The sequence below is a fragment of the Sparassis crispa genome, assembly GCF_003851025.1.
Source record: "Sparassis crispa DNA, contig_000004F, whole genome shotgun sequence".
Classification (NCBI taxonomy): domain Eukaryota; kingdom Fungi; phylum Basidiomycota; class Agaricomycetes; order Polyporales; family Sparassidaceae; genus Sparassis; species Sparassis crispa.
The window spans coordinates 2,249,629-2,272,276 of record NW_020939751.1 but is presented as its reverse complement, the minus strand read 5'-3'; the positions used below and the strand labels follow the sequence as shown (position 1 = coordinate 2,272,276).

General features: G+C 56.4%; 8 protein-coding genes across 8 annotated transcripts; 4 read left to right on the top strand and 4 right to left on the bottom strand.

Moving 5' to 3' along the window:
* Positions 1-166: 166 nt before the first annotated feature.
* SCP_0507950 (predicted protein) lies at positions 167-2,597 on the bottom strand (the record flags this gene model as incomplete). The annotated part of the gene is made up of 3 exons (XM_027758851.1): positions 167-303; positions 361-2,418; positions 2,480-2,597. 3 exons carry the CDS (start codon positions 2,595-2,597, stop codon positions 167-169), a joined length of 2,313 nt encoding a protein of 770 aa, XP_027614652.1.
* A 334-nt stretch (positions 2,598-2,931) lies between these two features.
* Positions 2,932-4,607, top strand: SCP_0507940 (Mitogen-activated protein kinase CPK1; the record flags this gene model as incomplete). Its single annotated transcript, XM_027758850.1, has 9 exons — positions 2,932-3,017; positions 3,075-3,351; positions 3,455-3,550; positions 3,661-3,752; positions 3,875-3,999; positions 4,060-4,217; positions 4,271-4,357; positions 4,418-4,517; positions 4,567-4,607. 9 exons carry the CDS (start codon positions 2,932-2,934, stop codon positions 4,605-4,607), a joined length of 1,062 nt encoding a protein of 353 aa, XP_027614651.1.
* A 149-nt stretch (positions 4,608-4,756) lies between these two features.
* SCP_0507930 (hypothetical protein) lies at positions 4,757-5,392 on the top strand (the record flags this gene model as incomplete). Its single annotated transcript, XM_027758849.1, has 2 exons — positions 4,757-4,852; positions 4,907-5,392. 2 exons carry the CDS (start codon positions 4,757-4,759, stop codon positions 5,390-5,392), a joined length of 582 nt encoding a protein of 193 aa, XP_027614650.1.
* An 843-nt stretch (positions 5,393-6,235) lies between these two features.
* Positions 6,236-8,010, top strand: SCP_0507920 ([Pyruvate dehydrogenase (acetyl-transferring)] kinase, mitochondrial; the record flags this gene model as incomplete). The annotated part of the gene is made up of 9 exons (XM_027758848.1): positions 6,236-6,302; positions 6,355-6,432; positions 6,485-6,600; positions 6,654-6,901; positions 6,951-7,189; positions 7,244-7,305; positions 7,364-7,404; positions 7,457-7,844; positions 7,900-8,010. The coding sequence occupies 9 exons, from the start codon at positions 6,236-6,238 to the stop codon at positions 8,008-8,010; spliced, it is 1,350 nt and encodes a 449-aa protein (XP_027614649.1).
* Positions 8,011-8,269: 259 nt separating this feature from the next.
* SCP_0507910 (WC-1) lies at positions 8,270-10,991 on the bottom strand (the record flags this gene model as incomplete). Its single annotated transcript, XM_027758847.1, has 3 exons — positions 8,270-10,155; positions 10,208-10,665; positions 10,717-10,991. 3 exons carry the CDS (start codon positions 10,989-10,991, stop codon positions 8,270-8,272), a joined length of 2,619 nt encoding a protein of 872 aa, XP_027614648.1.
* Positions 10,992-11,811: 820 nt separating this feature from the next.
* Positions 11,812-13,489, top strand: SCP_0507900 (Fructose-bisphosphate aldolase 1; the record flags this gene model as incomplete). Its single annotated transcript, XM_027758846.1, has 12 exons — positions 11,812-11,835; positions 11,889-11,948; positions 12,002-12,013; positions 12,073-12,078; positions 12,131-12,177; positions 12,232-12,384; positions 12,440-12,907; positions 12,966-13,057; positions 13,112-13,143; positions 13,201-13,278; positions 13,327-13,414; positions 13,479-13,489. 12 exons carry the CDS (start codon positions 11,812-11,814, stop codon positions 13,487-13,489), a joined length of 1,071 nt encoding a protein of 356 aa, XP_027614647.1.
* Positions 13,490-15,349: 1,860 nt separating this feature from the next.
* SCP_0507890 (hypothetical protein) lies at positions 15,350-18,825 on the bottom strand (the record flags this gene model as incomplete). Its single annotated transcript, XM_027758845.1, has 4 exons — positions 15,350-18,109; positions 18,285-18,522; positions 18,572-18,743; positions 18,798-18,825. 4 exons carry the CDS (start codon positions 18,823-18,825, stop codon positions 15,350-15,352), a joined length of 3,198 nt encoding a protein of 1,065 aa, XP_027614646.1.
* Positions 18,826-19,173: 348 nt separating this feature from the next.
* On the bottom strand, positions 19,174-22,620 carry SCP_0507880 (hypothetical protein; the record flags this gene model as incomplete). Its single annotated transcript, XM_027758844.1, has 16 exons — positions 19,174-19,264; positions 19,327-19,899; positions 19,955-19,978; positions 20,033-20,172; positions 20,224-20,456; positions 20,515-20,635; positions 20,693-20,852; positions 20,908-20,976; positions 21,029-21,189; positions 21,239-21,595; positions 21,658-22,086; positions 22,143-22,197; positions 22,250-22,269; positions 22,327-22,409; positions 22,463-22,468; positions 22,527-22,620. 16 exons carry the CDS (start codon positions 22,618-22,620, stop codon positions 19,174-19,176), a joined length of 2,616 nt encoding a protein of 871 aa, XP_027614645.1.
* Between the last annotated feature and the right edge of the window lie 28 nt (positions 22,621-22,648).

Genomic DNA, 22,648 nt, shown 5'->3' with positions numbered 1-22,648 from the left:
CGGACATATCCGAGAGAAGATATAAATAAATCTCGATCGCAGATCTCATCTCTTGCTTCTATCGAGTTTTTTAAGTAACCAAGCGTTGCAGCAATACAATATGGTATGTAAGTATGTCCCAACACACAACGATGAGACACAACGGTTCTTTTCACATCGTAACCTCTCAACCGTCCATACTGAAGAGATCGTCATCGTCACCTGTGAGTACCGGGCCACTCAACGGGCTCAGCGAGCCTTGGCCAGCATATCCCCGTCCGCTCGGATTGCGCGAGCCGATGCCAGCTGGCGCCCCGCCTCCACCTGCTCAATTGCTTGTGAGACACGCGCGCGCAGAGAGCACAAGGAGAATCAACGTACGCGATGTGGCAGCCGAGTACGACAGACGCGAAAACATAGCTTCCAAACCTCCCATGGCGCTCGTAGTGGTCTGAGCGGCGACTTGGGACACTGGTGCGTGATCCAGCGCACCCACCGCACTTGACGACGCACTATGCCAGTCACCAGATGCACTCTGCGAATGGCCGAGTACCCTTGCATTTGGTGAATATCCGCCCTGGCCGACATTGAATGCGCCCGAAGTCGAGGGAGATGCGATGATAGGAGGTGGTAGTGCGTGGATTCTAGAGTACCCCGCAGCGAGACCCTGGGGCAGACTTTGGCCTGGAGCGTGAGACTGTAATGCCCGAGCGGAGGGAGAGAGGGCATTCCGCCGATCGTCTACATCCGGTGCACAAGCGTCATTTCCGCCAGGTATAGGGCGACCTGGGGCACGGCGATGCGATACTGGAGTAAAGTACAGGTCAGAGGAGGGGGTATCAAATGATGGGCGGCTACCGAATGCGTCAGTGCGAGGTGGCGAGAGCGTACCACCATTGAGACCAGCTCCGTAGGCACCGGAATACATGTTGTGGGATACATTGGTGGAAGGATACACGGACGGTGTGCCAGATAGTAGATTGGCATGCTGAGCTGTCGAATTGAGGTAATTATAATGGAGCCCGGGTAAGAAAGCGGCGGAAGCATTCGAAGGGGAGAGTATATCTTCTCCTGAGGGTCTCCCTACAAGGCCCGAATTAGATTGGAACGAGCTGGGAGTACCATTTCCCAGACCACTGCCAGTGCCGCTCAGGGCTGAACCGCCTACCCCGGGAGAGCCTACGCCGGCAGCACCGTCATCCGCCCAGATAGATTTGAGGTCCTGGAGTAACGAAGGCGCAGGCACCGAGCGGGAGTACCGATGATGCCCTTCGGTAACTGGACGATGTCCCGCAGCCATGTCTCTTTCAACACCTGAGACAGTCGGACGCGTACCATTAGTACGCGAGAAACGTCTCGACCGTTCTTCCGGAGTGAGAAGGTCTGTCAGTGAGCTAGGCAAGAACTCCTCGAGGTCCTCATCTTCTACGACTACCTCACTGGCAACAGCTTGCACAAGCCCGCTTGGGCGATTGTGCGCATAGCTTCTATCGCTAGTCCTGTTCATCATCGCCCCAAGGGAGGCGGACAAGCCGGACCTGGCTGTGAAGCCAAGTGATGTATCGTCACTGTCGTAAACTGCAAATGCAGACTGGGTCCCAGGTGCGGAAAACGGCGAGCTCGAAATGCCTGGGCCATGTGGAGATGTTCCTGGTGAGAAGCCATTAACGCGAGACGTTCGATTACTAGGAGAAGGACGAGGAGGAGAACCGATCGGGCCAAAGTCCACGTTATTGGGAGCTACACGCTGAGTGTCGCCGACACGCCGCGGGGCTGTAGGGGTGCTTGTCGGAATGGGTGACGGCACTGAATCGTCCGGATTTGGTGAACCTTGCGCTTTGGGTGTGACTTCTTGTGGTGTGTCGTGGGTACTGGGTGGAGGCTCGGATGGAGTCTGTACCGTTGAAGATTTCCCTTGCGCAGGCGCGCTCGGGAGAGGGTTGGTTTCGTCCGGCAAACCAAACGAGACGAAATCTGTATCCTTCACCGGGGGAGCAGGGGTCGGTGGAGAGAGAGTCGCCTTCAGTGTCATTGGAATGGTGGAACGAGAGGCGCCCGATAGCGTGCGGGTCGGCGCGGTAGATCCTGATAATAGGGTATTACGAGTCTGCGAGCCACCGCCTCCACCACCATGAGTAGCACCCTTCTGCCGTCCACCACCTTTCGATCCGTCCCGACCAGTTCCGCCGCCGGCATTAGAAGCATTCGCAGCGAGCTGGGCGGCCTTTTTATTCTTCCTGTCCATGGACATGCTCTGACCGGGAAGAATGTGCGCCAAAGCACACTTGTGTCCGAACTTGCAGTTGCCTTTGACAAACCACGCACAAATCTCTTTCTGTTGTCCAGGCTCCAGGATGTTGTGTGAGAACGGACAAGATGAACCGGCCGTACAGGACCCGACCTTGAAAAATTTACAGGGTACATGGGAGAGATCCTTGGCTGATAGCAACCAGGGGAGGCTCAATATGCAGAAGAGCAAAGCGAAGGAGAGGCCACATACTTTTGGAAGGTCCTTTGACCTTGGTTCCCTTGTCCTTTTCCCTCTCTTTTTCTCTGTCGACTTCCCTCGCGGAGTCAGAGCGAGATTCGTGGTCTTTGTTAGCATCCGAGGGAGACATCGTAGAGAAAGAGGTGCAAATGCAGATTGATACAAGAGAATGATTACAAGGGAGGGTGATTGAGAGGGAGAGCTACAGACTGAGGCTGGGTGCAGACCGCGGACGATGGTCGCCCAAATAAGGCACTTCCAACGCCCATTGGAATATTTTCTTTTTTTAGGGATTCAAATTATCTTTTCGAAGTTTCGGCTCCGACGACCGTCGCGGTGTTGGAATCGCTTTTTGTTACATCCAGCAGGAGACGGGCATATTCGAGCTCTCTGTCAACACCGTATCACTCGGCTTGGTTATCTTTCCTTTTGAACATAATTTCGTTTGCGACTAGGCCACCGACATGGACGAACGTATGACCAATTTTGAAGTCGGCAGTAACTACCATGTCCTGGACGTGATCGGCGAGGGTGCCTATGGTATCGTCTGGTATGTGCCCCCCCCCGCGTCTGTGTCTTACTGTATGCCGATCAGACAATGTCATAGTTCAGCTCTTCACTTACCGTCACAGCGCAAGGTCGCCATCAAGCGTATAACGCCGTTTGATCATTCGATGTTCTGCATGCGCACGTTACGAGAGATCAAACTGCTACGCCACTTCCACCACGAAAATATTATCTCCATCCTCGATATCCTCCGCCCACCGAGTCTGGACGACTTTAAAGAAGTCTACCTGGTGCAAGAGTTGATGGAGACCGATCTTCACCGTGTCATACGCACGCAAGAGTTAAGTGACGATCATTGTCAGTATTTCGTTTATCAGGTGTGTCCTCGCCGTTCCTGCAATGCTGCGAGAGGCAGCTTTATCTAGTACACCACCTCAAGTTGGTCATCGACTGGTCCGCATCTCATTATACATTCGCCAGACCCTTCGAGCCCTGAAAGCGCTGCATTCTGCGGACGTTCTCCATCGGGACCTCAAACCATCAAACTTGCTCTTGAATGCCAATTGCGACCTTAAGGTACGTTTTTGCTACTGCGTCAAGATTGAATGGTTGCTACGTACGCGCATGGAATGCCTCGTAGACCAGTGTTGATGGCTGGGTTGGCTCCACACTGATGAATCTCGTAGCTGTGTGACTTTGGACTTGCGCGCTCAGCACGACCTCCACCGAATGTCGCAAATGACAGCAGTACATTCATGACGGAGTATGTTGCCACGAGGTAGCTTATTGTCTGGTCGATCCGCTGGATGCATATTGATTAAAGGTTCTCCTGACGCTTCTACCGTGGTCTCTCCGACCTCACATTATTATGCACGAATGACTCTCGGGGTGCTCGCGTAGATGGTACAGGGCACCTGAAGTTATGCTCACGTTCAAAGAATACACGAGAGCTATCGACATCTGGAGTGTAGGATGTGTTCTTGCTGAGATGCTGAGTGGAAAGCCACTCTTTCCTGGAAGAGACTGTATGCTAGGATGTTGGTATAGCTTCGTACGCTCGCTGACGGACTTGCCTACGGATGTAGATCATCATCAACTGTCGATAATTCTTGACATCCTTGGCACGCCGTCACTAGACGACTTCTACGCGATTACTTCTCCGCGGTCTCGGGAATATATTCGCGCGTTGCCCTTCAGAAAAAAGAAACCGTTTGGCACGTTGTTCCCGACTGCCAATCCTCTGGTGTGTCCATGGCAGTGACTTTTCTTTGAGTTGTTGCTGATCGAATTTGCCAGGCCATTGATCTGATGGAGAAATGCCTTACATTCAGTCCAAAGAGAAGGATAGAAGTCGAAGAAGCTCTGAAGCATCCTTACTTGGAGGTTTGTTATCAACCCCGATGACTAGCGATGTCGCGATATGAAACCAGCGACTATGAATAGGCCTATCATGACCCTCAGGATGAGCCAACAGCGGAACCTCTTGATCCATCATTCTTCGACTTCGACAATGGCGGTCCTCTTGGAAAGGAAGATCTGAAAGGTAGGTATCAGACTCCGGCAGCTCTTCGCACCGCTGACGCGACTGGTAGTTCTCATATACGAGGAGGTCACCCGAACCAGGACGCAGTGAATGTGATGGGGCAAATGGGACACGGAAGCTAATTGCTCGAGTATGAATGAAGTCTGCCAAAACTGCTGTATATACCCGCGTAACTGACTAAATTATGCACGAGACCGCGTAGTCACGGATGACGTCACGCGTCCTGCTTGCTCCTCAACATGTTGTTCTCCTGCCAGCGTCCAGAATACAAAACCCGACCAATAGCACTGGTTCTCGCCCAAGTATCCTCTTCCATGATTATCCCCTTCGATAAGGTGTGCCCAATCATCCCCGTACACTTGCAGCTTCCTCATGTCCTCGCACTCAAGATCAGCATAATCGGTGTGCGCTCTACAGGCTTTAACATGGCCATGCGCTTTACCGAGAACGGTCTCAGAGTAATATCCGCGCTTGATGTCAAAGGGGAGAACGTAGACAACCTTTCCACCGTATGGTGTCACGGACTAGATCCCAAACACCACCAGCAAGTCTATATACAAGGACTACCGCAACTTCATCAACAATCTCGGCGGCGGCAAGGCACCCAAGCTGTTGGTCCTCAGCGTTCCACATGGTGGCGCGGCAGACAAATTTTCGAGCAGAGTCGAGAGCACCTCACCATGGGAGACATCATCTTGGATGGTGCGAATTGGTGCGAGCACACTGAACGTCGCGGGAAGGAGCTCCAGCCGCGCGGGGTCTCGTACATCTCCATGGGTGTCTCTGGTTATTTATTATCAGTCTGCACGCCGAGGGTCATCCATTTCACCGAGCGGGGACAAGGGGGTTTTGGACAAGGTGATGCCTTTGCTTAGACGGATTGCGACCGAGGGCGTCAAGACGGGCCTGTCGTGTGTCGCAAACATGGGTCCTGCTGGCTGCAGTCACTATGTGAAGATGGTCCACAATGGCGTCGAGCCCTTGAAGTCATCTCGGGCATAGTGAACGAAGCATGGGAACTCCTCTTCAAGTGTCTTCAGACGAGCTTGGATGACATCTCCGGCGTTTTCAAGCAGTGGGGCGAAGAGGGCGAATTGGTGAGCAAGGTCTCTACTTAGTGAATCGGGCGTGGTTCATGCGTAGATCAGAGAGCAAACCACCGGGTGAATATAGGTGCAGATATCTGTGAACGTCGTCGAACTGACGGCCAGAATGGGCACATCGTGAACGAAATTCAAGACAAGGTCGTGCAGGATGCAGATGACTCGGAAGGTGTAGCCGAGTGACGAGCATGAGATGCATAGTACTAACGATGAACGACAGGTACCGGTGTGTGGTCCGTGATAAAAGCAGCAAGAAGACATGTAGCTGCTCCGACCATTTCGAGTGATCACTTGTGGTCTGAACTTGATCGCTCGGGCGAGCTAGGACGAAAGGTGGGGCGTGGATCTGGCGAGGTGCATCCGCATGGGCTGCATCATCCTGTCAGTGTACAAGGACGCAAGGCTGGGTAGCTAGAGTACATATAGTTTGTGTAATACTTGGTGTAATGCACGGTAGTTACTTGTGCGCACGTGAATTCGACGGGTGCGGGGGCGGGGAACATTAAAGCGATCTCGAGTGTGCTCTCGACTGATCCCGGTGAAGCGGCTCTGACTCGTCTCTGCTCACGCCCTGCCCACTGCTGTACATGCCACCGTGCTCTCGCTCTCACCACCATGTTCCGCATCACCCCAGGCCTCTGGGACAAGATCCACCACTTTGCCTCCTTTCCACAGACCGGAGGTCAGTCCCTGCTCTCCCCTCCAGTCAAGAGCACCGCAGTCAACGACCCTAGTCTCTCTCCAACAGATGGTCCTCTTCGGCCAGAATCCTAGCCAGGGAACTCTCCTCAGAGCCAGCCAGTTCATCCTCGGTATGTATCTCCTACCCCGGCACCCCTTTTCGCTCTCACCTCCCCCGCACAGAGGAGCTGCCCGTCCGCTTGGCCCACCGCTGCAAAGAGCTCGACCAGTTGCCCCACAACCTCAGCGCCATGCCCTCCATCAACAAGGTCAAGGACTGGTATGCCCAGTCCTTCGAGGTCCGTCTCTCCTCCGTCCTGCCACCCTAGCACACGCTCATTTCCGCCTGCAGGAGCTCATTAGCTTCCCTTCAATATCTCTGCCTGGCCACGTACGCGAGGCACTCACAGCTCCGGCCACCGACCACTTCGCCCTACCCGAGTCCACCCCCAATCCTTCCCTTCCTTTCTTCACCGAGGACTACGCCGGCATGCCCTCCGGCATGGGCTTGGGCTTGGGCATCTCCTCTACTTCCCGCGCGGATGGCAACGGAAATGGAAACGGAAATTCCCAGAAGATGCGCATACCCATCGAAAGAAGGTGCGCGAGACTCGTATCCCCGTCTTCTCGATCGTTGAATCCGGCCCAGGTATTATTACGATACGTCCGGAATTCAGTGGCCACCGGAGGTGCGGGATTACAACCGGCGGATCACAAAAACCTTGGAAATCATCAAGAAGCGGCACGACCCCACGGTGACCACCGTGGCGCAGGGTGTGCTCGAGTGGAAACGCAGTCAGAATGCGCGGAACATCAATCTCGATGTCCAGCACTGGCTGGATCGGTTTTACCTCTCGCGTATAGGCATCCGGTTTTTGATCGGGCAGCGTATGTCCACGCATGCTGGCTGACGCTCTGTCTCACCTACTTACTCGCCGCCAGATATCGCGTTGAATACTCTTCAACCACATCCCGACTACGTGGGCATCATTTGCACAAGATCTGTGAGCGGGACGACGACTCTTCCCACTACACGCGGCTGACACCGATGCCATTATTCAGAACGTGCACGACATAGTGCAGGAAGCAATTGAAAACGCCCGGTCGGTCATCTCCGCTCAATTTGCGCTGCGGTCTTACTGACCTCTCCGTCAGCTTCGTCTGTGAAGAGCATTACGCAATGTTCAGGGGCCCGCCAGTGCAGCTCATCTGCCCCAAAGACCTGCACTTTGCGTACGTGCCCGGCCACCTGTCGCACATCTGCTTCGAGCTGCTCAAGAACTCGCTGCGCGCGGTCGTCGAACGCTTTGGGCACGAGAGCGAGTTGTACCCGACCATCAAAGTCGTCGTCGTCGAGGGTAAGGAGGACATTACGATCAAGATCTCGGACGAGGGCGGTGGGATACCCAGGAGCGCCATTCCCCTCATCTGGACGTACATGTACACGACCATGGAGGGCCAAAACATCGACCAGGACTTCCAGGCGAGCGATTTCAAAGCGCCCATGGCCGGCTTTGGGTACGGCTTGCCGCTGTCGAGATTGGTGCGTATAAAACGTTGCCCACTTGAGCGCGTGCGAGACTGAATAACCTTTGCAGTACGCGAGATATTTCGGTGGGGATTTACGCTTGATATCCATGGACGGGTTCGGTACCGATGTCTATATCCACCTTAACCGGCTTTCGAGCAATCGGGAACCTCTCCCGTAAGCTCGCGCGGGGAAGGACATGCCATCTAAATATTTGACTGCATTGCTTGCATCACGCACCGCATCGCATACGTGACAAACGTCCGCCACTGTATTTACCACTGTACGAAGAGCATGTAATAGTACTACAACCTGTACGAACCCTGGCGCTGCAAGCCACGACTCATGAAACGGCATCTAGCGCGCTCGAGTTGCGAACGACGTGCAAACACGTATAATCCCTCGTGTTGAGAAGAGAGTAAGGGTATCTGATGAACAACTCAGGTGGGTGCCCCGTCTATCGCGTGCCATGACCGCTTCAACGTTTGCGACGGCTGCAACGGGGCGAGGTTTACTGGGTACTGCACATATGGCGTGCTCCAATTGTTGGTATTATCGGGCAGTAGCTCCGGATGATGCGCGTATTGCTCTCGCTGTTGTTGCTGCTGCGACTGCTGCTGTTGCTGCTCGTGGGCAGGGTTTGCCCGCGAGGTACTCTGCGAAAAGGGACGTTGGCGTGTTTTAGAGCAGAGGCTGGCCTCCAGCGCGGCGACTTCCTCTTTTATGCGCTGGTTCGCAAACTTGAGCTGCTGCAGCTCGTACTGCCAGCTGCTCCCGCGCGCGATGTGCAGCTCGTCGAACACGCTGTCCGTCAGTGGGTGCAAGATACCCCCCGCCGCCGCCGCCGGCGGTCCATCGGACGGCGCGTCGAACAGCTTCACCTGGCAGACCACGGGGCACGGCGGGGCGTGTGGAACGGCCACCGCGCCCTGCCACGCGTCGTCGGGCGCGAGCACATCGCTGTTGTCCTGCGAGCGGAAAAGAGTGATGTGCACGACGACCTGCACGCCATCCTTGCGCATCATCTCGCACGACACGCCGCGGTGGTGCACCTCGGGACGGGGGAGAGCCGGAGAGAGCGCGCGCGCGAGCTCGTCCTCCAACGCCCGGCGCGCATCCGCCGTAGTAGCACCGCCGATAAAATCGCCGAGAGCCCTGCCGATGACTTCGCCCGCGCCCCAGCCGAGCACGTCATGCACGGCAGCGCCGACAAAGAGGCAGGTGCCGTTGGTGCTGAGGAGCGCCCAAAATTCGTGCTCGCGTTCCTTGCGCGAGTCGTCGCCGGGACTGCGCGCGGACGCGGCGAGGCCACCGGCGCGGTCGACAGGATCCCAGTCAAGGCGGGGCATGCTGCGGAGGCGGCCGGAAAGGATGATGGCTTTGCGACCCTTGCCGGGCTCGACGTGGAGGCGACCTCGGCACTCGACCCAGACAAAGTGGCCCGACTGGGCGCGCATGCGGAAAAGGAGGTCGACGTTGCGGGGGCCTGCGTCTGACGGTGCGGCGATTAGGTGGCTGCTTCCTGGACCGGGAGTAATGGAAGACTCCTTGAGCTCGCGCATGAGGGGGACGACGTCGGCAGGGTGGCAGAAATCGGAGACGGCGCGACCGACGAGGTCGTCTGGGGCATAGCCGAGGACGCTGCGGACGGCTGGAGCGACGTAGAGGAAGGCGCCCTTGAGGGAAACGACGTGGATAAAGTCGGGGGCACACTCGAGGAGGAACATATGCAGCGGCTTGTTGCCGTCGTATACGTCGAGCTTCTCGCCGGAAGGTGGGCAGGAGGCGGTGGTGGAAGTGGTGACCGAGATCGACTGGAGAAAGGCGGGGTCTGCCAAGAGGGTGCGCAGTTCCGTAGACACGCCGCTCATGGATATCGAGTTGGATCGCCAGTTGCGGGACCCAGAAGGGTTTCCGAGGAGGGGGGGGGCATGCGGCTTGCGGCTGTAGTCGACGATGTAGCTACCGTCGCGGAGCTTCTCGAGAATGGCGTTGGGCTGCTCCGTGAGGTCGATTTGGAAGCCGACGTGGTAGGCGACGTCGTCTGCCTCTGCGGGAGCGTTATTGACGCCGCCTGGGATGGGAATGACGGTGACGAGGTTGATGAAGGCGGCCCCGCCCTTCTTGTAGTTGGTGATGCTGGTTTGGCACTCTTTGTCGGCGACGAGACAGCGTTTGAGGAGGCCGACGGCCTCGGGGGCAGTATGAAGACGCTGCTCGCCACGCTGGAGGCGGCCATCGGGAGACTGGAGAAAGCGGCAGTTCCTGCCCAAGACCTCGTGTTCGTCGTAGCCGGTGAGTTTGAAAAAAGTGGGGGAGGCGTACACTGGGGGACTCGGGGTTAGAAAAGTGGGAAGCGGAAAGAGGGAGGAACGCACCGATGGGGGAGTCGTAGCGACGGACGTCGACGACGACAAAGGAGCAGGTGAGGTCTACGGGACCGAGAAGGACCTTGGGGTGTGGACGGTTGGCTACACGGCTGAGGATGGAGAGGAAATCGAAGCCGGAAGCGGAATAAACGGGAAGGCCCATGGCCGAGGGGATGGAGAGGGGGAGAGAAGAGGATGGAATGGAGAGGTGAGCACGGAGTAAGAGCTGGGCATCGAGGTGGATGTGGGAATCGGGGGAGATGAGGATGTCAGCGGGAGGAGGATTCTGGAGAGGGAAGGCGTACGGGGCGGAGGAGGAGGAGGGAATAGAACCGGGAGGGGAGTTCACGGGAGAGTCGGTAAAGTCGGGGTGGCGGTAGGAGTGTGGATCTGGGGGGAGGGAATAGGCTGGAGCAGTCAGCGATGGGTGGCTACGATATACGGGGGATGCAGAGCAGGAGGGGGAACTGCGAGAGATGAAAATTAGCGTAGAGTAGAGCAGAGAGCGGGGAGCTCACGAGTCGTCCGGGGAACGATAACCGGCGGCGGGGAACCAGGAGGAGATGGGGCCGGAGGAGGGAAGGAGCCCGGGGGGAAGAACCTCTGCACCACCACCGGGAGCGAGGGTGGGAGCAGGGTTCATCATGCGGGGGACCTGGAACTGGACATTGGACGAGAAGGTCGAGGCGTCGATGCCGAAAGACGGGTCGGGATGGGCGACGGGATAATTGTCATAGGAGCGACGGTGCTGGGAGGACGAGGACGGCGCCTGGAGATACCGCTCGAAGGGCATCTTAGGAGTCGAAGACGGGGAAAAGAGAAAATTTAAGGTTGGCCAACGACGAGCAAGTCTGTGACGAGCAGCATACAGACGACAGCGAGAGAGGCGAGGCCGGCGAGGACGGCGGGGAGGACGACGAGGAGAGAACCGAGGATGAGGGAGGGAGCAGGAGGCCAAGAGGGAGAGACAGCGCACTTGCGCGGACCCTAAATCTGTTCCTAGTGTTCCATATCGGGCTACTTCCATCGCATCCACAAAGACCCCGGCACGCGCAAACTTTGTCAATGCGTGCGCGGGGTCTCTGCGGACTCCGTCTGTTTCGGATGTGCCTACAGCCGAATGTCAGCATCCAGTCGATTGTCAGCGTCCAGTTGCATGTTGGCATCCGGTCGAATGCAGTTAGCATCCAATGGATTGTAGTGTTGTTAGAACAAGGCAGAGACGCAGAGTGCTGTCGCGCGTCGCTGGGCCGGGTCGTCTCTAACCCTGGCGATGCTGCCAGCGCCAAGTGCCGACCTCTGATCGTCGCCTAGCGAGCTCTTCATGGTTGCCCTCTTCGCTGCCCATCGCGCCCGTACGCCTCTCCTTCTACGTCTTCTCCGAACATCCCTGTCCCGCCCGCTCTCCTCTTTCGCTCCCGCAGCTACGCGATATTCACAGCCGAACACACCATGCAAGGTGACTCTGCGAACGCGAGCTGTGGAACTCGTTGGGGAAGTGCAGAGCGGAGAGACGGGCTCGGGACTCGGATCACGTGATACTACGCATCGATGAAGTAGCGGGTCCGCATCTCCCTCTCCTCCCCCCCACTCTCTATCTCTCCTTCGTCGCCATGGGTGTCCTCGATATTGTTCCCGTCCGTTTACCTTCCTCCCTTCTTCCCTGTCCACATCCTGATTGATGCCCCAGGCTGGTGTCCTTACCGGCGACAACGTCCGCAAGCTCTTCCAGTATGCAAAGGAAAATCAGGTTTGTCTCCCTTGTCCCTCTCTTGGCGTTCCTGCTCATCCACCTTGTTCTAGTTTGCCATCCCCGTGAGTGTTGTCACTTCTGTGTGCCATTCCCATTCAATCCACCAACCAATCAACGCCAGGCTATCGTAAGCCCCTCCGTGCTTCCTCACCATCCTTCTCCCTCACCCATCACCCCAGAACGTCACTTCCTCATCAACCGCCAACGCTGTTCTCGAGGCTGCCCGGTCCGTCCTCCCCTCTCCTTTTCCCACCTGCGCATCGCTCACCTGCTCGTCAAGGGACATCAAGTCCCCCATCATCATCCAGGTTTCTCAGGGCGGCGCTGCCTACTTTGCAGGCAAGGGCCTCCCCAACGACAAGCAGCAGGCCTCCATCGCTGGCGCTGTCGCTGCCGCCCACCATGTCCGCGTCGTCGCCAAGGACTACGGCGTGTACGTCCCCCGCGCGTCTATCTCGCTTCTCTGTTAATTGCCGATGCTCTCTCAGCCCCGTTGTACTCCACTCGGACCACTGCGCCCACAAGCTCCTTCCCTGGTTCGACGGCATGCTCGCCGCCGACGAAGAGTATTTCAAGCACCACCAGGAGCCGCTCTTCTCCTCCCACATGCTCGACCTCTCCGAAGAGTCCAAGGCGGACAACATCGCCACCTGCGTCCGCTATTTCAAGCGCATGGCCCCCATCGGCCTCTGGCTCGAGATGGAGATCGGCATCACCGGCGGTGAAGAGGACGGCGTCGATAACACCGGCGTAGACAACAGCAAGCTCTACACCCAGCCCGAGGACATCTGGGACGTCTACACCGGCCTCTCCGCCGTCGGCCCCAATTTCAGCATTGCCGCCGCCTTTGGCAACGTTCACGGCGTGTACAAGCCCGGCAACGTCCGCCTCCACCCCGAGCTGCTCCAGAAGCACCAGCTATACGCTGAACAGAAGCTCGCGAAGAAGAAGCCGCTGTGAGTCCTGCCTCCCGCTTGCGTTGCGTCGCGTTCGCTGACGGCTGCCCCCCACTAGCTTCCTGGTGTTCCACGGCGGCTCCGGTTCCACCAAGGAGGATATCAAGACTGGCGTCCAGAACGGCGTCGTCAAGATGAACGTCGACACCGGTGAGCCGCACACGCCCGTGCAGCATCGTCCGTACTCACGCCTACTGCACGTAGACACGCAGTTCGCCTATCTCTCTGGCATTAGAGTGCGCATATAGTCTACTTCAGTTTTGCGTTGCGCTCATGATATCTCGCGCTTCCAGGACTTCATCCAGAACAAGTCTGGCTACCTCCAGACGCAGGTCGGCAACCCCGAGGGCGCAGACAAGCCCAACAAGAAGGTGCCCACAGTCTCTTTCCGACCATAGTTCCAACTAACACGTCGACAGTACTACGATCCACGTGTGTGGGTACGTGAGGGCGAGAAGACGCTCTCCGCCCGCGTCAAGGAAGCGTGCACGGACCTCGGGAACGTCAGTGCGTATCCTTTCCCCGCTCATTGCTGTCTACCATCGATGATTCTGATCATTGCCTTCTATAGACCGCCTGTAGATTGTGATAATAGAAGGAATGACAGAGAAGCGAGCGCAATGTACGGAACTGAAAGAAGATGAGGCGTGGCGAAAACGATAAGTATCTGTACAATCATGCAATACATATCACAAACGTGGTACAAACCGTCTTGGTATCCCGAGGCACGAGGGATCTGCGGCAATCGATACGATGTCAACTACTGTTGCATTAACCAAGGACACCAGGGCAAACACACATCGTCTGACGAGTGCCTGTGGTTAGCGTGGAACGCAAACGACGAGGTGGGTGAAACGGAATACCATGCACATGTACTTTTGACAGGGAAGTGGCGGAGGCGTGCAAGCATTGCAAATCGCAGGTGGCGGAAATGGACGCAGCGTGGAGGGGCCCATGGATCCTATGAACTCCAGCGTGCTGGTGAACTCAATGGGTGAGACAACGTACACACGCATCGTCGCAGTGATGGACGCAGTCGAACGTTGTTCCCGGAGCCGAGCTCGTTGCCCGTACCGCTGTGGCGGGCGATCGTTCTGCGATTTGATTTAACGCTGATCGTCTGTACACAACCACACGTACCTGCGTAATAATCCCAGCACGACGCCAGTCCTGAGGCACGGGGGCTGAAGCATGAGCGCCGATTTGAGGGCAGCGCGTCTGGCATGCGATAGAGAACAGAAACGGGCAGAGGGCCTGAATGATGCTCTTCAAGACACACCCCGGTTAATGTCAACGAAATGAAATGCAAATAGCACGTAACAAGGCAATGGGCTGCGATATCAGAGGAACCGCGAAGGAAGCTCGGCTGATCACGTTCACGAGAGAAAACTGGGGCGTTGAGCCCAGATCAGGCTCGCTGAGCAATGTGCCACCACACGAAGCTTGTAACGCCTCCGTCGTCTGTCGCTGTCAGAGTTTGGCTCAAACATATTTTCGCTACCTCGGTCTTGAGTACTGAGTCTTGAGTTATGAACGTACTTCGACGCCAGCGTGTAACACCACGTGACTCTGTCGCGACACGTCACAATGTCACGGTCACACACCCAGCCTCTTCAAGTATTCCGTTCTTTTGTCCTGCAGTGGCTTGGATCAGAAAGGGTACATCCACTAGTATAAGGTTGGCTAGTGGTACGAAGTCGACAAGTCTGAACACCTCGATCAGCGACCTGGTCCCGATCAGTAAGCGGAAGATTCCATCTCATGATGGCCGTAGAATGTAAGAAACACCAGCGCGGATGAACTATAAGTCTTGGTTGCGCTCACAAACGAAGGTGGGCGACGTGCTCGTTTTTTTTGGCAGCCAGACCATCCATTTTCATGGCCGTCAACATAGTCATCATGACCAGCTGATTTATTCGCTCTGTCCTTAAGAAAATTTGTATCCTTCAGTGTAATATTTGTTTCTTTGGCCTCGCAGATCTTCTTCAGGCCTTCCAATTCACGACAGTTCTTGTACGCCTTCGCAATGAACAGTTGGGGGAGCTCCTCTGGTCACGTGCGCAGAAGATGGAACTTCAGCCGGGAATGACACGCGGGCTGTCCAAGGAACAAACGAAATAGCTCCTGTTGTATCTATAAAGCTGCAGCAAATGGTTGCCCTGCTCGAAGCTTTGCTTGCCTGGGATTTTCAGGTCTTAGCCCAATCTCTGGCATTATTATCCCGTTTTGCTTTCCTGCCCCCTGATACACTGTACTCTCATATGCTTCACAATTCACATCGTGTTAGTCATCGCGGAAATTCCAAAGCGTTCGCCGCCGATTTCGCTCTGTACGGAGCGTCCTCCACTTGAACGTTTGACGAGCGATCACTATCAAGAATCCCGCCGTATGGTGGTTGATTATTGCAGTAGCATATAAATTTTATGGCCAAGAGAATAATATCTACACCAAACAACCACTAAACAGCGACTGCATATCTTCTGCCAGCCGTGCAGGATCGGCCCCCACTTCAAACTGGTCTTGAGGCGTAAGCAGCCCATCACCAGCAGCACCGCTGCTTCCAGAAAGTGCATCCACACCGAGCGTGTCCGTAGTGTCAGTCGTACCTGCGTGCATCTGGGACACGCCGGGTCCCGCGTCCATCAGCGGGCGTACGCTCTCCCAAAACTCACCAAAGTCCATATCGACAAGGCCATTGTGCATCCCCGGATCCGCGAAGAGTGCGTCCAGTTCTGACGTTACCGCGGGCTGGGACGTGGAGGTCCCTGCTGACGCTGATGACGGCGGGTCGAGTGCATCTGAGAATATGTCCGGGAAGTCGAACGCCGGGTCGCAGAAAGGTGCATGGGCGGTACTCGACAGAGAGAAGGAATCAAGGCCGAGGGATGTGTCCGAAAAAGGATCTGCGGTTGAAGAAGGGAAGGTAAAGAGTGACGTAGGGTCCCCGTGTGCTTCAGACTGCGGCGTTTCGTCCAGTGATGTTAATTCTGCGTACTGCGACAGTTGCGCTTGCGAATGCTGCTCCGTAGGTCCCTCAGCCTCAGCGTCCACATCTGCCTCGGGGTCTGCGGCGAGTTCGTTCTCCTCCTCCAGCCTCCAGTCATCTTCCGGCGAAAGGATTGGGCTAGAAGGTGGCAGTGGTGAAGATGGGGGTAGGCCCGTCCACCTTCGTGGCCTCGCATGCATCACCGTCTCATCTTTCACTCCGTCATGGTCCTCATCCGACGGCCAAGGGTCAACGTCCGCGTCGCTGCTCGCAACAGGTAGTGAGCTCGAGGGGAGGTCGAGATCATCATCCCTGTCAGAGCGGTCTGGCAGCGCGTCCCGATCCTCCTGCACTTCCGCGTCGTTACTCCGGGTCTGCGGCCACCGGCGGAGCGGCGAAAACAGCGTCGTCCCTGAGCGCCGTCTCGCGGGTGTGCGCGGGGGCTCGGGTGTAAAGAGCGATGAGCCAAACATCTCCCTATCGTCCGCGTCTGGGGTGGAGGGCGTACCCGTCCCCGTTAGTTTCACGCGCCGCGGCGTGGATGGCGGCTCGGGTGCCGCGGTTGTGGACGTGGAGGCCTGGGAGGGAAAGGCCAAATGAGAATGGAGGGGCGTCGAGGAGGATGGAGAGGACAGTGTGGACCGTCCAGACTGTCGTGCCGTGAAGAGCGAGAATATCGTGGTGTCCGCGATGGCGACGACGGGGAGGGGAGGAGGCCCTTGGCTCTGCGCCTTGCTGCTCTCCGATCTCGCGGCCGCCCCCCGGCCGGCCGGAGTACTCGCAGACGTCGAAGCCGCTTCACTGTTTCTCGCCGAATGTCTCTGCCGCGCGCCCCCATCTGGCGAAGAGCCCGATGCTGTCTTCGCCTTCGCCTTCCCTTTCGCCGGAGTCTTGTCTTTGGGGCTCTCCTTCTTCGCCCTCCGCTTCCCCTTGGCTCGGCTCTTGGTCGATTCCTCCCGCCGTACGCTCTCGTCTGCTAGTGCACCGCTGGCCAACCGTGGCCGCGTCGCGGTCGTTGTGCGCGCCCACTCCGGGACGACGTACGGCTTGCGTGGGGCCGGGGGCACAGCGTTATCCGTTGCAGAGCGCTTGATCAAGCGTGAGGGGGAGGTCAAGGGGCCGGTCTCCGTGCGCGACCGCTTGAATCTACTTGACGAGCGCGATTCCGAGGCAGGTAATGAGGTCGACGTAAACGTCGATGCAGCAGCGCTGAACTCAACTCCAGGATCTGACATCGCGTGCGTCTCGTTCGCGCCGTGCCCGTACGCTGCTAAGAGAGGCTCTCCCGGTGACGAGTACACTGCTGGAGGCACGACGCCGTTCCCGCCGCCGCAGCTGCTCAGCACACGCTTGCGCTGCTCTGATTCGCGGGCTCGCTCGCGCTCGTCCATGACCTCGCTGAGCGTGCGCTTCAGGTTGCGCTGCCCAGACGGGACGCCCGGGGCGCGCATCGGTAGCGAGGCTGAGATGAAGGGGACGTTTGTGACACCGTTGATGCTGGTGTGATGTGTGTAATGGGCCAACGGAGAGCTGAGCGCAGGAATGGGGCCGGGTGGGGGTTGTTTGTCGGTGAGCGTGAGCGCTCGTTTGCGGCGGAAGGCGGTCGGGTCGACATTCTCCTTGTCGAGTACGATTACATCGTCGTCTTCGGATAGCTTTGCGGGGGTGCTTGAGGGAGTTGAATGAGGCGGATATGTGCTCGTGGCCGAGGGAGCAATTGATGATGTCGACGAGAGGAGTCTGCTAAGAGCCTCAATAAGTGTGGGGTTCGGTTGCGACGAGGTAGACATGGAAGGGTCCTGAGGGTTTACCGAGGCGTCTATGGTGGAAAGTGCGGCGAGGAGTGCCGGGTTTGTGTGCGGGCTGGCGAGGGCAGCGAAAAGCGCATGCAGGGCCTGAGCCGGGAAGGGAGCGTCCGGAGGTGTCGGTGCATCGGGCACAGCGGACATTGGCGAGACGGCGGCGGCGACGGTTGACGCACTTTCGACGGCAGAGACCTGGAGCGCGTTGGTCGCGGCTGGAAGCGAGCTGGAGGATGTAGCGGATGTTAACCTGCTGAAGGCGGGCCGGTTGAGAGGAGCTGTGGTAAATAGTGAAGGCTGCGCCTCTGACTTCTGGGAAGACCGTGGCTCAGATTTGCGGCTGGGCTGTGGCTTAGACTTGGGGCTGATGATGTTGGACCATGTGATATGTTTGGGTTTCGGTGCATGAGTGGTCTGCGTTGAGCAAGCATTAGTACAGCTACAGGGAATACCAGAAACCAGCAAAACGAGGTCAAAATATCAGAGTAGAGTCCGCCTCAGAGATGGCGAGCATCTGTCCTGCGCTTGATTACCGTACTCAGGACTGCATATGTCTCGCAGAATATCTCGGCAGTCGGTTAAGACTCACCTCACGCAGAGCGAATATGACTTCGAGGGCCTCTTCACGTATCCCGTCACCAATGAGAGTGCCTGTGACCGTCACGTCAGAGTCGTTGCCCTGGAGAGTCCAGGACATGAGGCCGAGGCCGATGGCCACACCGCCAGACTGGTGATGAGGTGGGGAAGAGGGGGGAACATTAGATGACTCGAGAGGGTCAAGAACATATACGGAAAAGTCGCGGGAGCGGTCTGGGACAAGCTCTGGGCTGTAAGAGTATGAGAAGAAGAAGTGAGGACAGTGCAGAAAGCACGAACCTGGAGCGGCATATGGCATCGAGGCAGGGACGAAGAGCGGTCTTGCCATACACGACGTTGAGGGAAGGGGCGGAAGAGAGGAGATGGGAAGGGATGATTTCGACGAATGTTTTTGAGAGAGATCTGGCGAGGATGTACTGGGGGGTGCCGTTGATCGTGTACAGGGCGCGAACTGGCAGGATGCGGCTGAGGATATCTCTTGTCCGAGAGAGCGGTGGGGACTTACTGGGAAGGAGTCGGGTCTCCATCTGCATCTACCCGTAGTCGACGTAGCCTTCGTCGTCGTCGTCGAGCCGGTGTGCTCGAGGATGACTGTGGCTGTCGTGGCCGAGGAGAGAGACGCTGGTAAACAGAAGCGTTGAATAACTGGCGTGACGCCCGACCGCGCGCGTAACGCGTGACAGACGCGTCCAGCTACGCGCCTCGCGTGACCGTACCCATACCAGTCTAGCATTGTCAATGAGTCTACTGATGTATTCAATCTCCGGGCTACTACAGTACTACGAGTACCTCATTACATCAATCATCCGCAGAGCAATATTAATTATCGTACCGGTCACTCTATATGACAGAGGTAGAAAACCGCAAGCATCGTCAGTTTCTCACTGGGGGATGGCCCCCCAAGTCGGTCCAAGCGGAGGATTATCGGTCACAACCATCCCATTACTCAGATACATGTCCCAATCGGCCAGCCTGCGAGAGATGCGATCCCAGATCAGTACAACATGTAACACATCCACTGTGGTGCAACGCACTCAAAGCTCGACGGCGCGCTGCCCCACATCTCGATCGTATCGTCCGTGAACGCCGGGTCGAGCCCTTCCACGCCCTGCATGGCCGACCAGTCCATGTCTATCGTCGTCTGGATGTCTTGCGCGGTACTACACGCTTGTGGTGCATACGATTGCCCGCTCGGCATATGGTTGTAAAACGGCTGATTCTCGGTGAGCGCCATGTCCGACGCACCGCTTGCAAAGTTGCGGTCCATCTGGTTGTGCAACTTGGTGCCCTCTCCACCGCCGCTCATCGGCTGGAGCGGGGACTGTCGGTGTGGCTGGGACGGCGAGAATGAGGCTGGCATCGTGCTTAACCGATCGGACGGGCGTCTCTGCTGATAGTCTTGGAATGGGACTCTTTTCTGCTCTTGAAGCACTTGGCCTTCCCGCACACCCTCTCCCACAACGTCATTGTTGGCAGCAGACAAGGGCGCAGTGAAGCTCGACACAGAATTTCTAACGTGGGAAGCTGTCACTTCCGAAGGGCGAGATAAATCCGGGGAGGCAGGCTCGGTCTGTTCGATGATCCGAGTGAGCTCATGTAAGATATCCCTATAAAGGCACTCATCACCACCCAATCCAGCACACGAAAGGAAACAGAACACACCACAATCGACCCGCAACCTGCCATCTACAAAAAGCTCAGTGCTCAGTGACTACTTCTGCAAGACTGCTGAGCGCCTACCGTGTCTCTTCCGCCCTCAACGCATCCATGCAGAGGCGGACGGCTGCCCAGTCTCTCGACACATCCCCCACAGGAAACCCGAACCGTTTGTTTCCCCAGATGTACAAGAGCAGGACGATCCCGTTCGTGAAGATGGGCATCTGCGGGCGTCAAGCAACAGGCTCCAGGGAGAAGACGGAGTTAAAACGTACATGGATATATGGCAGCAGCTCCGATGAGCGCTGGCGGTGGAGGCCGACAACCTGGCTCCCCGAGCGCGCGGCGTTGGTGCATATCACGATCGAAGGTAACGCCAAAGATGAATTCCTCTTGGCCGGGGATATGAACGGTCGGTGGATCAGGATTTGCGCATGGTAGTAAGAGGCATACAGCATTGCTGACTGGTTGAAAAAGAGGTTGATCTCCCGGGACGGGTCCCACCGTACTGCACGATAGTGTTCAATATCTCCAGCATACTTATAAGCCAAACAAAGGAGACGTACGTTGTTCTGGTATCAGGTCCGTCCACTCGTTCAACGACGAGTCTAGCTCGGCGACGATCTTTTCCTGCCAATCCGGTCCGACTAAACGGCGGAGCACCTTGACCTGGATGTTGATAGAATACTACATCATCTGTTCTGTAAGTACTCTGCACTGAAGGTAGGACGTAGATATGCATACTACTGTGCGGAGAGCCATTGCTATTATCTGCTGCAGCTTGACGTAAAGCACAAAGAATGTTATGACAGAGAGTCTGCCTGGCGGCTGCTTGAAGCATTGAGCAGGATCATCCTGCAGCCAGAATTCGTCATCACACTCCACAGGATAGTCCAGATCAAACCTGGATCCAGGTTAGCAAAACATCTCTGCGATGATATAGTCGTCTCAGAACGCACTCGTCATCTTGCATAGCACAAGGGCGCCCGAGAGCCGAGCTCATGTAACGATCCATGACGACAAGAACCCTGTCCGCAGATTTCAGCCGGGCGTTCCAAACGGGAACTGCACGACGCTCACCAGAATCCCCGTTTCCAGAGTTCATTTTCAACCGTATCTACTTTGCCACGGTGCACCTTGCGTCGATGGACGCCTACATCCTGCGCGCGCCGAATGCCAATGCCGACGATAGTCCAGCATGCGAGCGGAGTGGTTGTCCAGTGCGAGAAGAAGACAGCAAGCTAAACGACTTGTGAGCGTGCCACGAAGAAGACAAGCAGAGTGACTAACACAATACATTTGCAGCTCATACAGCGTCAGAGCCGCCGATAGAGAGTGTCTATCCACGATCTGGACCTCCTGGAACCACTTATAACCAGCTGAGTACCTTGAATTGGTGCCATTGTATAAAACTCGTGGATCCGGCGAAAATCGGGACGCGACAGCGCACACGAGCAACACCACAGCTCCAAACTGCCGGTCCTTCAGGTGTAATCCTTCCGCGAAGCTTCGCTCGAACGTGGGCCGGTGCAGAACCGGTGTGAAGACGTTGACGTGTTCGAAATAAAGGTCCACCAGAGAAATCAGAAGATCATGATCGGGGAAGGTATAGTTGCACTCGTTTTCCTCGCCGACTGGAAGCTCCCACTTGAACCACAGATGCCATTCAGTGATATGCAAACAAGATCACAGGAGAACCACACGCTCACAGGATCGACACTCCAGAACTTCTCTCTCTTGTAATTAAGCCGTAGATTGAACGGATCTCCTTCAGGACTGGGACTAGATTGCGCAGAATCGTTTCTGGAGTTGATCACCTTGTGGACCGACAAGACACCACTCGATTGGCCGTAGAAGCGAGGGGTGCTGAAGGAAAGGTTCTGCATGGGGTCGAGGATACTGGTTATTTTCTCGCCTATGGTACCGACAGCTCCATCGGCGTCCTCGTATTCGTCGGGAAACTCTGTCTCATCGAGCTCAGGAGGTGTGCTGAACGTAGAGGTCGGGAAATTGGTATTCGTCCGTTGGTCGGAAGGTGTGCTGAACCTGGAAGTCGAGAAACTGGTGTTGGGGTTCGTCTGTTGATTGTTTTCTACGGTTTGGTCTAATTCCTGCTGAACCACGGTGCCCGGAGACAACTGTAAACTTGTTAGCTTGTCAGTGACGGAAGGCGCACCAGAGATTTATTACTTGCTTGAGCGAGCAGACTCTCCATTCTCTCCAGTTTCTGCTGCAGCTCTACGACAGACCTGCAAAAACACGTGAGTCGACAACAACATCAGGTGCTTGTTCCACACGTACTGATTGTCTGGCCATAGTTTCTGCGGTGATATGATTGAACAACGGAACCGCATAAGAGATGGCGGTGCGAGGCCTACCTTCACATCGTCCGTATAGGTGCATGGAAGATTCTGTGCTTTGCATGGAGAACAGCGTCTTCCCAGTACTTGAGAGCCATCACCTAGTCCCGCGCTGATGAGTCCAGACACCAGTCATGTCAGAGAGATTTCGTACAGCGTACTGGTGCCACTAGTATTAGACGAGGTGATCGGAATCGGTACAACGAGAGCGAACGCACTTTTTTTGTGCCTGCATATGTCGCACGCTCTTTGTCTTCTCCTCCGGGGTGGGTCCGACTGCAAGCTGGAAGTACCTGCAACAGGATGTGACATGGATGTAAACAAGGAGGTGGTGCTACTT